Consider the following 17,605-nt stretch of genomic DNA (forward strand, 5'->3'; position numbering starts at 1 on the left):
GACAGACGCAGGTTAAGATCCTCCCTGGTAAGCCAGCTCGTGGGCTACACAGAATATTAGAAATGGGTTAGAACAATATGTAAGAGCTAGCCAATAAGAAGCTGGAACTAGCCGGGCCAGGCAGTGTTTGAAAGAATACAGTTTCCGTGTAATTATTTCGGGACATAAGCCTGCCATGCGGGTGGCCGGGTGCCGGGGACGCAGCCCTGCCGCTCCTATTGCAACATCAGTGGGTAAAGGCACTTGCCCTCAAAAGCCTGAAGGGCAGAGTTCAATCTCTAGGATCCATGTGATAGAAAGAGGGAATTGATTCTCAAAAGCTGTCCTCTGACCCCTATACTTAACAGCTTATGAGATCATCACTGGGAGAAGCCAGAGAAGGAACCTGAAGGCAGGAACTGGAGCAGAAGCCATGGAGGGGTGCTACTTGCTGGCTTGCTCCTCCTGGCTGGCTCAGCCTGCTTTCTTATAGAACCTAGGACCACCAGCTCAGGGATGGCATCACCCACAGTGAACTGGGCCCTCCTCCCACCAATCATCAATGAGATGTCTGGCTCATAGACCAGTTTGATAGGGGCACTTTCTCAGTTGAGGTTTGCTCTTCCAAATGACAAAAAACTATCTGGAGCAAAAAAAAAAAAAAAAAAAAAAAAAAAAAAACAATAATAATAAACCTATGATATGAATTAAAGTTGCCTGTCCAGATGAGGGAGCTAAACACCAATAAAGTCAACTAACATGCCCAATATTGCAAGAAAGCTAAACTGATCTCAGGAGGCTGGGCTCCAGTGCTGTGTTTTGGAACACATGTCACACATGTGTCTGTTTCCCCTGCTAGATGTCGCAGTCTCCTGAGTCCCCTGAGTGTGGTCCCCAGTGGTGCCGAGTCTCACAAGCAGACAGGTCCCGACAGGTCTCCCCTTAGTTCTCCTGTCACTGGGATCTTGAGTTTGGCCCAGGGCCGTGGAGAGTGATGCTTTCCCATGCTGCTTCCTTGTTGGTCAGAAGGCATGGAGACACAGAACCACACAAAGTGACGCTTAAATGCATGAGGAATAACCTGGCCGTGAAGGGGGGGGGTCTGTCCTTCCCCAGATGCATGCACCAGGCCTCCTCCTGCACCCAAAGGTCCCTGTTCTCCTCCTCTCGTTCGCAGGAGTTGATTCAGGTCCTGTTCTTGCCTCTTTACCGCAGGCACCAGGAGCAGCTCAAAATCATGTTCGTGGGAGGCCCCAACACCAGGAAGGATTATCACATCGAGGAGGGTGAGGAGGTAGGTGGTGGATGCTTGCCCTTGCCGTCCTGCTGCACTTCTGGGGGAGCAGACACTTCCATCCCAGCGCTAGAGCGAGTGGCCCAGAGAAGAGCAAATATGACTGCCACAGGAAGGAAAAATGGCTGCCTTAAAATTGGGGTGTCTGCAGGTGTACCTTTGATTGCCTTGTGCTCCGGGAACTCTACTGGGGAGGCCCTGTGATTGACAGGCTCTTGCTGTGGGGTCTCCACTTTCATGGACATGTGGAGGTCTATACTAATGATACTTCTTTTTCAACCTGAATACACATGATTGGTCTCGCATATGAGACACAAACCCTGAGGGATTCCATTGTACTCTGATTCCAGAAGCCACGCTCTCTCTCTCTCTCTCTCTCTCTCTCTCTCTCTCTCTCTCTCTCTCTCTCTCTCTCTCTCCTACTCTCTCTCTCTGTCACATAGCAAGCAAAGTGTCTAAGGACACAAGGAAGTGGAAGGGAAGTGTTGGGTGGAAAGATGACAAGGGGGGAAGAGAATGATTGGTGCTGAAGAGAGAGCAGGACAAGGTGGCACTTCTTACTGCTGGAGAGGACCAGTCCTGAGTTGCTAGGGGCTACGACGAGTCGGAGTCTGGAGACTGAATTCTGTGCTTTTCCACTCACTTACTGAAGCCGTACCCTACAAAAAGCAAAAGTTAAGTGTGATGACACACACCTGTAATCCCAGCTTTCTAGAGGCGCGGTAAGGAGGATCAAGAGTTCAAGAACAGCCTAGGACACTTGTCTGAAGAGAAGAGGAGCAGGGGGAACAGGAGAAGGAAGAGGAGGAGCATCAGGAGGAGACAACAGCAACCACTACCACTCCAGTATAGATCAGGATGTGGTGGGAAAGGATCACCGTAAGGTGCCCCTTGTTTTCTGGGAGACCTGGTTTTGGGCTTTGAACCTCCACCCGCATCACTGACATTCCCCACACCAATCTAGTACTGCTCACATATACCCTTGAGAATTGCTCTGTCAGAAAATACTGAGTGCCCAGTGTGTGTGTTGGGCACCAGCACACTAGGCAGAGGGTGACGGCCCTGTGGCAGTGGCCTGAGTGAGCAGAACCAGTTACACACACACACACACACACACACACACACACACACACACACACCTTCTCCCGACCATTAAACTCTGAAAACCTTTTCTGTGATTAAAAAAAAAAGATATGAAAATCTAAAACTACAGAGGGAGGCTGGTCATGGCTGAGTGGCTGTGGTGACTGAGGCCCAGCTAGCCTTTGCTGCTTGCCTCTGTCAGCCTCATCTCTACTCTAGGGTAAGCCTGCTGTCCTTGTCCACCCCGCCTGCCCCTGATCCATCTCTCTCATTCTTCTTTGCATATTCATCTCAGGGTCTCTCCATGCTGCTCAGGTGGGTGGGTGTCTGTGACAGCTGGTTTGGATGTCAACTTGACACAGGTCATTGGAGAGCAAGGGAGTCTCTACCGAAAAAATACCTTGCCAGGCGGTGGTGGTGCACACCTTTAATCCCAGCACTCAGGAGGCAGAGGCAGATGGATCTCTGTGAGTTTGAGGCCAGCCTGGTCTACAAGAGCTAGTTCCAGGACAGGCTCCAAAGCTACAGAGAAACCCTGTCTTGAAGAAAGAAAGAAAGAAAGAAAGAAAGAAAGAAAGAAAGAAAGAAAGAAAGAAAGAAAGAAACCTCAGTAAGATCTGGCAAGCCTCCTGGGCATTTTCTTAATTAGTGGGAGGGCCCAGCTCATGGTGGGTGGTGCCATCCCTGGGCTGCTGGTCCTGGGTTCTATAAGAAAGCAGGCTGAGCAAGTCAAAGGAAACAAATCAGTAAGCAGCACCCTCTGTGGCCTCTGCATCAGCTCCGGCCTCCAGGTCCCTGCTCTGTTGGAGCTCCCGCTCTGCCTTCCTTCACTGATGCGGAAGTGGAAGCCAAACAAGCCCTTTCACCCCCAAGTTGCTTTGGTCATGGCGCTTCATCATAGCAATAATAGCCCTAAGTAATACAGTGCCCACGAGTCCCAGGGACAATCTATGTCTGAATTCATCTGGTGGCGGAGTGATGAAAAGGGCTGGCTTCAATGTGGAGGGACAGCTTGGTGGCTCGGAGAACTCTAGCTGGAGGTAGGTTTGTGATATTTGGACCTACTGTTTGGCAGGAGGGCAGAGGTCGGTGCCTCCCCAGTCCTTGGGCAGCCTCAGAGCACAGCACAGGCTTGGCACCTTCTCTGTCCTTGCCTGTCCTCACTGGAGCCTGAGCAGCCCCTCTGAGTGATATGTAAAGCACGTGGGATACTGGCTGAGCTGGATTTCCCTTCTTGGCTAAGCTCCGGCCTCTGCAACAGCCCTTGGGTGCCCTGCACCCACACTCCCCACTCCCCCACTTACCCACCTCATGCTTTTTCTGGTGATTGCCAAGAATCAGGACAATCGGCTGGGAAGGCGATGAGGGTCCTATGTCTATGGGAAAAGGCAATGTGCACAGGGTAGAAACTTAATACACGTGGGTCCTTACCTGTTCCTGTCTCCCCTGCCTGTGAAGTCCTTTTCAGGGCACAGAAGCCAGACTCAATTTAATATCCGCGTGAGCTGGTACACTTAATCTTCCAGCCAGCCCTAGGCCTCAAACATCATTTACTTCCCAAGGAACATAATTCCTTTTGGATTGCCCAGGGCTGATGGTGATTTCTGCTGTCAGGGCAATGCCCTCTGCTGCAGCCCGCCCCTTATCACAGGGAAGGCCTCTGGGCAGGGGGCAAGACAGGAAAATTCCACCTCTGCCATCTAGTTTGATCAGTGGCTGTTAATGTTTTGTAGTCAGCCTGGAAAGGGTTTAAACTGTCCCCTTTCTCCCAAGGTTCCCTGATATTAGCAGGTTCTGGGGACCCTGGCCCCTCCCATAACCCCGAGGTACCTCCTCTTCTCTTCTGTCATCTATCATGAAAGGACTCAAGACTTATACTGAAAATTGATCTCTCTCTCTCTCCCTACACACACACACACACACACACACACACACACACACACACACAGAGGCATGTACAAGCTCAATAGCTTCCTATGAGAAAACGTAATAGGTTTTTCTGATTTGTATTCAATAATACACAGTGTGTGTGTGTGTGTGTGTATGTGTGTTGTGGGGGATTAGACTCAGAGCCTCATACATACTGCATAATAAACATTCTACCATGGAGCTGCATCTTCAATTATATGGCTTATTTTTAATAATAAAAGTAAATATGGTTCATTGTAGAAAACATAAGATGTGCAGAAAGAAACCTTTGCCTCACTCATAACCACGAACACCATCGCCTGTGTTACATATGGGCTACCGTGTAATTAGAATCCTCTGGGATTAATTTTTTTGCTTCCTTTGTTTTTGGAGACAAGGTCTCACTCTATAGGCCAGGCTGGCCTCAAACTGAAGGCCATCCTTTTGTCAATCAGAGGTAGAATAGAAAACATAGTAGGAGTTCCCTAGAGAAAGCCCAGCCATCAGCTCAATCCACCTAGGCTGCCAACTCCCACAGCCCAGCGCCAGAGCTTCTCAATGACCGGAGGAATACACATGGCTCCCAGAGTCACACACAGGCTACAGTCCCAACTTCAACTCCAGGACTCACCAGTTTAGACCAGTTGCTTTGAGTTCCAGCTTTATTTTCTTCAGAATGGGGCTAATGTTGATATTCAGGTTGTTAGATCTCTGATGTGCAGCCGGGTGGTGGTGGTATACGCCTTTAATCCTAGCACTAGGGAGGCATAGGCAGGAAGGTGAGTTTGAGGCCAGCCAGGTCTACAGACAGATTCCAAAAGAACCCTTCCTTGAAAAAAGAAAGATTTCTAATGTGCGTGAACCAGTTTATGTTATGGAGTATTTTCTACTGCTGAGCCACTGAATCCTCTTACCCAGCCTTCTACATCCCACCTCCCAGCCAGGCACGTGCTGTTGCCTCCTGAGTACTCTGATGATAGCCTGTGTGTTCCAGATGTGACCCCTGTATGTCTCCAACTTTTTTGTCTATGGCCTGGACCAGGGGGTGCAGGGGCCTCAGGGGCAGCAGTGCTGGAGCTGTTCACAAGCCCGGGGGTCTTCAGGAAGCTGTTCCAGCTCTCTGGACAGAATTCAGGTCCTGGAGAGGAGCCGAGGATCTAAAGGATGGAGCAGGAAGGTCCCAGGCATTTTGTTTTTCCACAGGTGTTTTACCAGCTGGAGGGAGACATGGTTCTCAAAGTCCTGGAGCAAGGAAAACACCGGGATGTGGTCATTCGGCAGGGAGAGGTGAGGCTGACCCCAGGGGAAAGAAAGGCAGAGAGCATCAGAGCAGAAATCCACCCCAACCGTTTTTCCTGTCCATCCTCTGGGCTTCCTCTGAGCACCAACATTCCCTCAGGTTTCCTGGTAGAGGCTGGGTGGAGAATAGGGTCCAGGGTAAACAGGCAGAGCTTCCTGCTGCCCTGTGGGTCACCCAGCATACGGGGGGGGCACTGAGGTCACCTTGAGGGATTGCAGCCATGCTGGACTCCTGTTCTCCATCCCTACAGATATTCCTCCTGCCTGCCAGGGTGCCCCACTCCCCTCAGAGGTTTGCTAACACCATGGGGCTGGTGGTTGAGAGGAGGCGGCTGGAGAGCGAGCTGGATGGGCTGAGGTAATTGCTCGCTGCTCTTGCCCTGTGGGCTCGGGTGATCAGAGGGCTAACAGCAGAGGGGCATAGTTCAAAACTATAGCAGTAGGGATCCGTGATAGACTCAAGAGGGCACTTCCTGGCCACCAAGAGACTAAAGGGCTTGGCAACAGGAGGTAGTGGAGACCCTGGATTTACTGGTGACCAGGGAGGGGAAGTGGGTTTGGTCATGGGGGAGGAAGTGCTCTTTGGGTGCACGTGATGTCTTTGGCTGGAACTGGCATTTGTGCTTTCTGCTGGTCTGCTAGGAAGCTGGGGTGGGGGCAGGCAATGCAGACTGGGAGAATGAAGGTCACATGTTTTGGTACAGGCAAATACTACTGCTTCTAGCAGCCTGGGACTGCAGAAGCTATCCTTGACCAGTGCTTATGTACCTGTGTCTCTACCCCAGATAACAAGCATGGACATCTGGCTGGCAACAGCTATGTGCCAGGCACCAGCTAGAGGGTTCTGTGTATATTTATTTACCCTACATCCCGCATGATGCTGAGGGCTATTTTACCATCTGCTCTCTTTGAAGCTCTGGCTACTGAGGAGAAAATAGGCCCGGGTATAATAACTTAGCAGACCTGGCATTACTGATACAAAGCCAGCATGCATGCTGGATCAGCAAGGTGGAAGGGTAGAGTCAGACTCCATCTTCCTTCCTATGAAGCCCCCTTTCCCATCAGCCTCTAGATCAGTGGTTCTCAACCTGTGGGTCTCGACCCCTTTGGGGGATGAATGACCCTTTCATGGGGTCGCCTAAGACCATTGGAAAAGCCAGGTCTTTACTCTCAGCACTTGGGAGGCAGAGGAAGGTGGATCTCCGCGAGTTTAAGGCCAGCCTGGTCTATAGAGTGAGTTCCAGGACAGTCAGGGCTACACAGAGAAACCCTGTCTCAGGGGAAGAAAAAAACAGACGGGGTGAAACATCAGGAAGGTTAAGAACCACTGGGCTAGACGATTGTGCTCTAGAAGGAGGAATACTTCAAGCTCAGAGGACCAAAGCTTTTCCAGCAACCAGAATCAGAATTCTTTGTCCTACATATTCTGTTATAATAGGCATGTCTTTTTTTTTCTTTTCACTTTCTTTTTCTTCCTTTTTTTTTCTTTTACACGCCAGCCAACATGGCGACTGAGAGGGGTGTGTCTGTGGTATGCAAGTCCCTCCCCTCTGAGTGCTTAGGCCCATCCCATACCTACTGACTCCACCCTTCCTAGGTTCTAGGCCCCACCTCCAGTCCTCTAAATACTTCCTCTATACTAGACATCTTTAAACACTCATTTTCCAATGAGTTGAAATCACACGTATTTCTTGTCAAAGTTTAGAAGCAAAGAAATTCAAAATGAACTAACCTAAAATGACCTGCCACTAAGGGGAGGATTTTATAGTTTGTGAATTTAATTTTATTCCTCTTGTTCCCCGCAAGAAAACAGAACCCAAAGCCCTTTGCCATTGTCCAGCTAGGCATAAAGTAGTGGCCTTTCTGTTCACTCGTCTCCCTCATAACCTTGCGGTCTTGCCGCATGCATAGGCTGAAGTTCTGCTTTGTTTGGTTTAAAAATAAAGATTTGATGTTGAACCAGTGAGAGAGCTCAGTGTCAGGGCTCTTGCTGCCAAGCCTGAGACCCTGAGTTTGATTCCTGGGATCTGCATGGTAAAAGGTCTAAACTTTTGAAAGTTGTTCACAAAATCCTCTTCTGACCTCCACAACCCATTCCATGGCATGCCTACATACCCACTCCCAACAAATTAGTAAATGTAAGAAAAAATTCATGAGGCACTGCAGACTTCTAGAATGTACACAGTTTGAATAACTGAAGCCACATGTTCACTGAAGAAGTTCATGAGTATTTCTAAACTGTTAAAAGGGTCCTAAAAATATATACTGCTAATTGTGATACCATAGTCTACAGCATGATGGCTCATTGTATAGGGAGATAGCTGGCCTTCATTATAAAAGGAGGTTCTCTAAGGGGCTTTATGGAGGGTATTCTAGTGAGTTATTGGTGTCCTCAATAATATTTTATAGCAAATTCAATAACGGATTTCATCTGGCTGCTTTTGACCTTTAATAAAAGCCAGGGGCTCAACATTAAAATGCCACCCTGAAGGCCATTCCTAAGGGCACTATGGCCGTGTAATGAAGTTTCTGGTATCCAGTTTCCTCCCAGGGTAGAAGCTGGGTGGGTGTATGAGGTATCTATTGCCTGTCTCTCTCCATAGGACTGTCCCTGCTTTTTAGGCGGAGTTGAAAACCAGACAGGACTAGACTGATCTGGAACTGGCTCAGGGATTAAGCGTTCTGTGGACAGTTGCTCCCAGCACCTGTCTTGGGCCGCTCCATGAGGGCTAGCGGGACAGCACAGCTCTGCCTGCAGAGGGGATCCCTCTCTGTCGGGATATGGGTGATTGCAGGGGTGACTGGGATTGTTTGTGTGTGTGCCAGAGAAAGCCAGGGCTGTGCTCAAGTCCAAGGGGCAGAGGTGACCTCCGACCTCTGAAACAGAAATCCTTCCCTCATGGTGTGGTGTGGTGTGGTGGGGTGTGGTGTGTGTGTGTGTGTGTGTGTGTGTGTGTGTTGCACTTGCTGCTGAAGTTTCCCTGTATGATAACCCAGAGCCCGAAGAACAAACTTCAAGCTGCCTGGAACTCAGGCTCAACTTCAACTTCCTTTTGCTAAAGACAAATACACTTGAACTGAATGTTCTCCAAGCTTCTGTCTTGAGTGTAGCCTGCCCTGGGACATTCAGGCTGTGTGACCCCACTGAATCATTGCTTCTGACAAAACAGTAAAGAGCCCGTAAGCAGAGCCCATCCTGGACCAGGCTGCCCCAAAGCTGCCTCGATGCAGTGTGGTTACCTTCACCTCTGTTTTGACAGGTACTATGTAGGGGACACTGCAAATGTCCTCTTTGAGAAATGGTTCTACTGCAAGGACCTTGGAACACAGTTGGCCCCCATCATCCAAGAGTAAGTCGCCAGCTTGGCCCCACCCCTCACTGACCTTCAGCTTCGCAATGCCCACTGACCTGGACCCGTCAGGTCTGAGAGTGAAAGGGAGTCTCCCAGCTCTGGGATGGGATGAGAAGCTCTGCAGGGTTGGGAGGGAAAGCATGATGGGTAATCAAGTCATGTGAGGGTCTGTGAATGTGTCCTGGCTCCTGGGTGTGGTATATGCCTCATTGGCATGGTGACAGGAATGCGGCCATTCCCTACCGTCTGTTTGTCTTTACAGGTTCTTCCACTCTGAGCAGTACCGAACAGGAAAGCCTGACCCTGGTGAGACCTCTGACAGCCACATTTTCCTTCCCTTTCTCCCTCTGTCCTGCCCTGGAGTGGAGCAGAGTGTCTTGGTCAGGAGCCTCTTCCTGAGCCCTCTGTCCAGAACTTCAAGTTCTGAGCAAATGACACCAAGCAGCACCCCCCTGCGGCTGTTCAACCATGAGGCTGCCCCTAAGACCCGTATCTGCTATTGAGTTAGGGCTCCTGGGACCCGGCTGTCCTGGGCTGGGTGGGCTGAGCCTGGAGGTCACTGCTCGTCACTGTTGTCGTTGGCACAGACCAGCTGCTCAAGGAGCCGCCATTCCCGCTGAGTACACGATCCGTCATGGAGCCTATGTCGCTGAAGGCATGGCTGAGTGGTCACTCCAGGGAGCTTCAGGCAGGCACATCCCTCAGCCTGTTTGGGAACACTTATGAGACCCAGGTAATACTGCTCAGGGCCCTCGGCATCTATTCATCTGGCACCTGGGAAGTGGGAAGTGAGTGTGTGTGTGTGTGTGTGTGTGTGTGTATGACAGAGACAGAGACACAGAGAGACACAGAGCGAAGAAAGAGAGAGAGAGAGAGAGAGAGAGAGAGAGAGAGAGAGAGAGAGAGAGAGAGAGAAGCAAGAGAATAACCTTCCTGTTCCCTCTCTGTCTCAGAGAGTCACAGTGTTTCTGTGGCTGGAAGTCTCTGGTAGCTTCATGGTCCCTCAGACACTTCACTTTCAGAGTAGGAGGTTCTTCACTCATTACCGGCTTCCTGGGTGTCTGTCACTTACCCACCCCTGGGCTTTTGGCACATGGGATCTTGGAAGCTGCAGGAAAAGAGTTATTTGGCAGAGGACTGGGCAGCAATGTGTAGCGACGATAAGAAGCTGACCTTTCATCTACTATTGCTGCTGCCTTAGGCTTCGGGAAGAACAAGACAGTTGCTATGGACAAATTAACTCATAGCTGCTGGTCATGGGACGGCTTATTTACTAGAGAGACCACGGGAAATCCTAGGAGGATAAAGGAAAAAAGTCAAGGAAGGCTCCTGGAGGAGGTGGTGTACATATAGAATTTTTAAATAAAAAAATTAGATTTTTATGTTTATGTGTGTTGACCTGCACTATGTAAATACATTGCATGCTTGCCTGGTGCCTGGGGAGGACAGAAGAGGGTGTTGAACCCTCTGGAGTTGGAGTTACAGATGCTTATAACCGTGAGGGTCCTTTGAGAGAACAAGTGTTCTTAGCCACTGAGCCATCTCTCCAGCCCCCAAGCAAGCGTAAAGGTTTGCAGGAGGAAGGAAGTAAGGCGGAAGGAGCATTTGAGGGAGGAATGAAGGACTGAACAGCCTCGCCCTAGCTGAGGCTAGTCAGAGCTACAGGGGAGTCACTAACTCTTCCTGGAACTCTGCTGAGCTAGACTAAGGGAGGGGTCATGTCCTAGAGACAGTGGGGCTTCACCCAGGTGTCAGTGAGGAGGCTAGTGTGGCATTCACAGCTGTCATCCTTCCTTCGTGAGGCTGGATCAGAGGACAGGGAGACCTACAAGGATGCCGGGAGTCCCGTGTGCAGTAACTTGCCAACAGCACAGCCTACAGGGTTAGAAATAGTCACTCCGGGTCAGCAAGATGGCTCAATGCATAAAGGTGCTTGCTCTGCAAACCTGGCAACTTGGGTTTGATCTTTGGAAGCCACATAAAGGTGGGAAGAGAAAACCAATTTCGGTCATCCTTTGATCACCAATGCATGTGTGCCCACACATACACACCATGCACTCACAAATGGTGGTGGTGGTGACGGGGGTGATGATGATGAAGAGGAGGAGGAAGAGGCAGAAGAAAGGGAAAAGAGGAGAGAAAGAAGAGCAGGAGGAGGAAAAAGAAAACTCTCATCCCAGGACAGGAGGCCCACAGAGTATAGGCTTGGACTACTTTTCCAATACCAGGGACACCCAAAGCTTATGAGAGGCTGTGATAATGGAACATAAAACCTGAAGCCCCTTCACCCATCACAACCATAGCAGTGGCTTCCTCTCCTCCCCCATCTACCTGCTCTAGTTTTCCATAGAAAAATATCTATTTCCCTCATTACAGCCAGCGGGAGCACCAGCCAGCCCTCAAGGGTCATAAGGCCGGTGGGCCTTAACCGCTCTCTCTCCTTCTCAAGTCACACTCGGAACGTCTCACGGGAAGGGTGGAGGAAAGCTGAGGAGCTGGGGTGAGAGTATCTGAATGTGAGCTGGTGACACGCACTAGGAGGACATGTGTGTGTGTGCATGCGTGTGTGTGTGTGTGTGTGTGTGTGTGATCATGAGCGATTATGCATAACGAGCAGGCAGCCCCTGCTGCCAGGCTGGTGACAGAGACCCTCCCTTCTGATCCCTGACAAGTAAAGCCTTGTCATATATGAGGCTGCAGCACAGCCCCGTCTTGCCCCTTGAAGGTCATCGTGGTTGAGAACCAGGGTCAGGGCTATCTCCTAGATGAGGCAAGACCCCCACCCCCTAAACTCTGCTTTGTCTCCCACCAGGTCATTGCCCATGGACAAGGTAGCAGCAAAGGCCCAAGACAGGATGTGGACGTGTGGCTGTGGCAGCTGGCAAGTGGGATCCCAGGACAGGGTGGCACAACTTCCTGTCCATGGAGATTGGATTGTTCCTGGGCCTCAGGTTCCCATAGTGAGACCTACTCTTAGAGCCCACTTGTACAGCAGGCTTGGGGCTGTTAAAGTAGGTGTGGAGGCCCAACACTTCCCCATCATCTTTTGTTGTTCTGTTTTATTTTTGTGGTGTTGGAATGGAACCTAGGGCCTCCTGCAAGGCAAGAGGTCTGCCATCAAACCACCACCACCACCACCCCCGCACCACCCCTCCACCCATCCACCCCCCACCCCTCAACACACACCCTTTTCTTACTGAGACAGGGTTTCACTGAGTAGCTCAGGCTCACTGACCTCCATCTGATTCTTTTGTTCTTTCGCAGGAGGGTTCCTCTACAGTGACAATGGGAGGACAGTGTGTTGGCCTGGCCCCAGACGACAGCCTGCTGGTGCCCGCTGGGACCTCGTGAGTACATGCAAAGACCTTCCAAAACTGTGCAACTGCCCCCATCTCTGGGTCAGGCCTGATTCCTGCCTATTTGTGTCTCCACAGGTACACGTGGGAGCGAGCACAAGGCTCTGTGGCCTTGTCTGTGACACAGGACCCTGCCTGTAAGAAGCCACTGAGGTGACCTTCATGTGTGGGCCCCAAGCAGTCATAGGGTGCCTGAGAGCTGTCCTGGAAGCTGCCATTTCTAAATAGCTCTGCTAGGATCATTGCATCTTCATGGACATGAAGCACCTTAACCGGCCCCTTGCTTGGTTGTGGCTTTTCCCTATCATCCACTCTCCTGCCGTCCTCAGCCCAGGATGCCAGACTCCCAGGGCACCAGCAGCTCCCCTCTCTTCTAACAGCCATAGACCCACACTGTTCAGCTAGATACGTATTGTCCCCATGAGCCCACCATCCTGCCCCCGAGGAATCTCTCAATAAAGGCCCCTGGTGAACGAGGGCTCGTGAGTTATAGGTGGAGGAGCCTGTGCTCCTCTGTGATGTGTCGTGTCTGGGGTTTGGGAACACCAGTGACCTTAGGGTGTCACCACCTCTGTGGATGGGCATTTCTCCAGTGTATGCAACCCTGACCCACACATGTGCGGGTCCCGCCGTGGTTGTACAGCTGAGTGCCTCTCTGTCTCTTTCTCTGTTCCCATTCATTCACTAGCTGTTAACTGAAAAACAGCAAACCCCACTCTGATGAGTTTCTTTCTCAATCACGGAAGTCATTCATGCTAACTGTGGAAAATGGAAATCTTTACAACATAAGTCCCCGCCCCCAGAGTTAGTTACTACTCACAACTGCTACAGGGGAGGAGGACTGGGAAGTGGGACATCCATGAAGAGACATGGACAGCCTCCCTGGGCACCTGGGCTCAGCGAGGGACTTCAGCCAGGGACTTCAGCGAGAAGCCTGAGCCTGCGTCTGCACAGCCTGAGCCTGCATCAACACAGAACAGGCCTGGGCTTAGAGGCAGAGGTTCATCTAGGGAACTAGAACCCTATCTCCCTCCCCCAGCCTGGTGGCCTACTGCTCCAACACATTCCACTGGAGGGCAAAGAGGACCTGACTTTGCTGAGGGGTGTTCTGGCCCTGAGGGATGTGACACGAGCCCGTGCTTTCCTACCCCAAACCTTTGCCTAAGTAAAGAAGGATCACGTGGGTGCCTCCAAATATCCACTGTCTGGGGTGGCCTGGTCCCTGCTTCACTGCATCTACTTGACTGTGCTTCTGGGTGCCAAACCTGGGAAGAGAACACAGCATGTCTGGAGACGCTCTGAGGTCAGAACACAGAAGGGGTGGCTCCATCTGCCAGGCCTCCTCATTTCCTGCCTCACGACTCTCTATGAAGGTGACAGCACCTGATTTTACGGAGGACAACCTTATTAGAGTTTAACAGAAAACCCCAAAGCAGGCAATCTATAAATCTCTGCAGCACCTTTGGAGTCGGGCCAGACATGCAGCCAAATGTTAAAGAGGAAGGGGAGGGAAGCTTTAGAGAAAATAAGGAAGCCTAGATGTTAGAGAAAGTGTGCTTAGACCCAAGCTAGGAAGAAGAAGGAGAGCTATGCTCTCCCGAAGAAAAGACTTACAGAGTAATCCGGCTGCACCTCCGGAAGCAACTGCACTAGGGGAATGGGAATTCTAGGAAGGAAACTGCATCATCTCACTCAAGGGATAATTGCTCCTCCCGTCCCCTTAGCACAGCTTAAAGTACATCTACCTCCCTAGAAATGATCTCTCAGTCAAGGGATTGACCTGCCCAGCTGAGTGCTAGGTCTCCACCCGGGCTAGAGAGAGAATTCTCTTGACCGGAAGGACTTAAGTTTCCCTTTATTTCTATATTTCCCTTTATTTCCCTTTATTGCTATAGGGACACTGAAGATAGTCCCAAGGTGGGGGCCTCAGCTCTCCAGGGTTCTTTCTGGGTGTTGAGTATGGGACCTAGTCCCCTCTCCACAGTTCCGTCTGGGGTTTTCGTCCACTTTAGCTAGCCTGCTTGAATCGTGTAGGAGGTCTCAGGAAAGCAGGGCAAAAGCCCAGGAGGGAGACACAGCAGAGTAGAAAAAACAGGCAAGACGGAGGCAGGCTGGGAGTCAATAGGAGGAATGTATTTTGAATACAGTTTGCATGCTGTCCCTACCCACTTCCCTTTTCTGAAAACTCGCCAGTCATCTCAGAGAAAAGCTGGTGGCAGGAAGGGCTGTGGACCACCTACGCAGCCTCCAGGTCACTCCTGTCCTGGCTGCTTTTCTGTCTGTACTGTTTGCCTCCATCTGCTCCTCCCTTTGCTGTCACCGTGTCTTTTCCACATTGGTAGGGACACTCCACAGACCACTTCCCTTGGTAGGACCACTCTCCAAGGCTGTCCCAAGGAGCAGAAGGCCAAGCCCAGGTCAGTCAACCTCAGCCTGAGACTGAACATTTCCAAGTCAGCTGCCTCTCCCTTAATGGACCAACTGACACACTGTTGGCCACCCAAAGTCCCTATTGTTCAGGTGTCTACCCAGGTTTGTGCTCACTGAGGTTGGAGCAGCCCCCATGCTGGAGTGAGACCATGTTGCTGTAGAATAATTGCTTTCTACACTATGAAGATTTGTCGCTGTGATTGGTTTAATAAACAAATTGATCGGCCAATAGCTGAATGGAATAGGGTTTGGCAGGAAAGCCAAACTAAGAATGCTGGGAAAGAGAAGGGTGGAGTCAGGAGTAGCCAGCCAGACTCAGAACCAGTTGGACACACAAAGTGAGATAGAGGTAAAAGCCACGAGCCTCATAGATGAATAGAAATGGGTTAAGTTGTAAGAGCTATTTAGTAATAAGCCTGAACTATTGGCCAGAAATTTTAATTACTATGTCTTTTGTATTGGTTATTTGGGAGCAGGAAGTCAGGGCAAGAAAACCTTGCCTATACCACATGGCATTGCCTTCATTCCCCCCGCCCCCTTTCTGGACATCTTTCTGCCAACACCTCTCTCTGAGCCTCCTACCCCATCTCTAAAACTAGCTGGCTGTTTCAGCCCAATCTAATGTAAGAGAAATGTTGAGATACTCTCATGTCTGCATTGCTGTTTTTGCCTGCCTAGAACAGGCCCAGGGCTGCCTTAAGGAGTCCCTGGGGAAGGTGTGGACCCAGCTCCCAGCCAGCCCTGGAGCCTTCCTGTGGTTCTGATTATAAGCTCAGGTTTTTGCTGAGCTTGCCAGCGCCCCTCTTGATGCTTGCCAGCCCTCCTGCTGCCTGCCCCAAGTTCCCCAGGCCTACCTTCTCTAAAGGAGCCCTTGTGCTGCTGTAGGTAGACCTTAGATTACCACTGCGATCACCAGGGAAAGTAGGGCACCCTTGATCTGGCCCCGTGTACCTTTCTCTGGACATGCTCCTCCATTTGTGGAGTGGAATCCACGATTCTGGCCCTTGTCTGCTACAGGATGGAAGACAGAAATAAGCCAACAGAGCACCAGAGAGGAAGGTACCTGCGGGGAGCAAGAAGGGAACAAGGGAGAAGAACAGCAGAGAACCATCTTCTCTCTAAAGTAAGGAGAGGAGTAGGAGGGAGCACACAGTGAACTGGAGATGTTGGGGCTCTAGTTCATACTGTGTGAGTATGGGCCAGCATTTGGTAGCCTTTCTCCCAGTATAAGCTGCTCCTACCGAGGGTACAACACAGCAGCAGCCATTGCTTTCCTCCCAGCATTCCTACATAGGGGTGAGTGGGGCAGGAAAGCAAAGAGCCAGTAGTCATGAATGCTCACCCAGCATTTCCTGGGCCTCCCACACAGCTAAAGGCTATGTGAAGAGTAGAAAACTCTCCTTTGACCTCAGGCCGCGATTCCTGACAAAGGCACACAAAATCAGAGCTTACGGGCACCACCAGGCTGAGCAGGGAAAATGACCCGTGAAGAGTGAGCATTGCCTCGTGACAACACTGGCGGAAGAGCAGGTTTAGAGGGGAGGACAGAGGGTTGAGTGCACACCCTGGCGTGCAGGGTGTGCAAGCCTCCAGGGAGACAACACACAGAAGTACCATCAGAGCTGGACCGGGAAGGCAGAGGTAATGGTAATGGATGCCATTCTCAGGAAGAGAGTAAAGTGGACCAAGAAGCATTCTTTAAAAGTCCCTGCAGGTAGGAGGCACACACAAAATGAAAGAACCAGAAAAATGTCCAGAAGAAAGCTTTAAATAGAAGATGCGGGCTGGAGCGAGGAAAAGAGAACATTAGGGAAGGCAATCTCTTTGCCCAAGTAGAGAAATTTCCATTAGAAAAGATGAAAAAAAAAAAACCCCACCATTTGTGAAGGGAGCGTGCCTTGTGTAAGAACAGAGCGTTTTCAAAAGTGCCCTCTAGCTACCTGATGCAGGGGAGCCTAGTGCATGTTACTAGAGTATAGTAATATACTATCTGTCTGCCTGTCTGTCTGTCTGTCTGTCTGTCTCTATCTATCTATCTATCTATCTATCTATCTATCTATCTATCTATCTATCTATCTATCTATCTAGTATATGTATATAGTTTAGTACTATAGTTTTAAAATATAGACCAGTACTGTATTGGGGGGAAAAAGCTTGCTAAGACATGAAAAGTTGTAAGCTTAGGTGTGGTGGTACATGCCTGCAATCCCAACATGCAAGAAGATGAGGGGTGCAAGTCCAACCTGTGGGGGTGGGGCAGCCAGGAGCAGTATCTCACTGAGTCTCTGAGTAGATCATAAAGAGGTTAATGCAAATTAGGAGGGGGTGGCCACAGTTTTGAGTGCTCGGATGGGATGACACTTAGACTTTTTGGTGCTTTAGACAGTCATTAGTGACTTTATTGACAGCAAGTTCTGTGAGTGGCTGGACCAGGGCAGAATGGAAACCATAAAGTAGTGTGATGGGTTGAGGCATTACTGAGATTTGAAGTAATGGAGACACATGTCTCCTCTTTCAGTCTCTTTGCCAGTAAAGGGAGAGAAAGTGAGGTAAGCAGAGGACTGAGGTTTTGGTGGGTTGAGTGTTCTGTCGTCTTGTGGCCCAAGAGGAGGAGGGAGAGGTGAGAACAAGGGTAGGAATGAGCTTGCAGTGATAAGCACTGTGGACCACTCTATTCTAAGACCATAGGGCTGATTTCTTTAGCCCCGAGATAGATATTGTCCCATTTTGCAGATGAGAATTCGGAGGTTGGGTGACTTTCTCCAGGTTCCACAGCGAGTAAGTGTTCGTCTGGCTTGAGTCTGGATACCCTACTGTAAAGGCCTAAAGGAGTGAGTGTAGCAGGAAGGTGTGTCCTTGATAGAGGAGGGTCCCTTCTCAGCTAGGGGATGACATTTGGACAA

General features: G+C 50.3%; 1 protein-coding gene across 2 annotated transcripts in view; it reads left to right on the forward strand.

Annotated features, from left to right (window-relative positions):
- Haao (3-hydroxyanthranilate 3,4-dioxygenase) overlaps positions 1 to 12,762 on the forward strand; it is a 22,262-nt gene extending 9,500 nt beyond the window's left edge. The window contains exons 2-10 of one of the 2 annotated variants that reach the window (XM_050146216.1): positions 1,195 to 1,273; positions 5,468 to 5,551; positions 5,815 to 5,921; positions 8,824 to 8,913; positions 9,179 to 9,222; positions 9,504 to 9,649; positions 11,729 to 11,876; positions 12,181 to 12,263; positions 12,351 to 12,762. In XM_050146216.1, the coding sequence (XP_050002173.1) occupies positions 1,195 to 1,273; positions 5,468 to 5,551; positions 5,815 to 5,921; positions 8,824 to 8,913; positions 9,179 to 9,222; positions 9,504 to 9,649; positions 11,729 to 11,876; positions 12,181 to 12,263; positions 12,351 to 12,413 (844 nt within the window). In that variant the 3' untranslated portion in view covers positions 12,414 to 12,762. The remainder of the gene's footprint in view (positions 1 to 1,194; positions 1,274 to 5,467; positions 5,552 to 5,814; positions 5,922 to 8,823; positions 8,914 to 9,178; positions 9,223 to 9,503; positions 9,650 to 11,728; positions 11,877 to 12,180; positions 12,264 to 12,350) is intronic. The other variant, XM_050146217.1, reaches the window with a different exon arrangement.
- The last annotated feature ends 4,843 nt before the right edge of the window (positions 12,763 to 17,605 follow it).

The sequence above is a fragment of the Alexandromys fortis genome, unplaced genomic scaffold (assembly GCF_014885135.2).
Source record: "Alexandromys fortis isolate MF-2015 unplaced genomic scaffold, M_Fortis_MF-2015_v1.1 scaffold_42, whole genome shotgun sequence".
Taxonomy (NCBI): domain Eukaryota; kingdom Metazoa; phylum Chordata; class Mammalia; order Rodentia; family Cricetidae; genus Alexandromys; species Alexandromys fortis.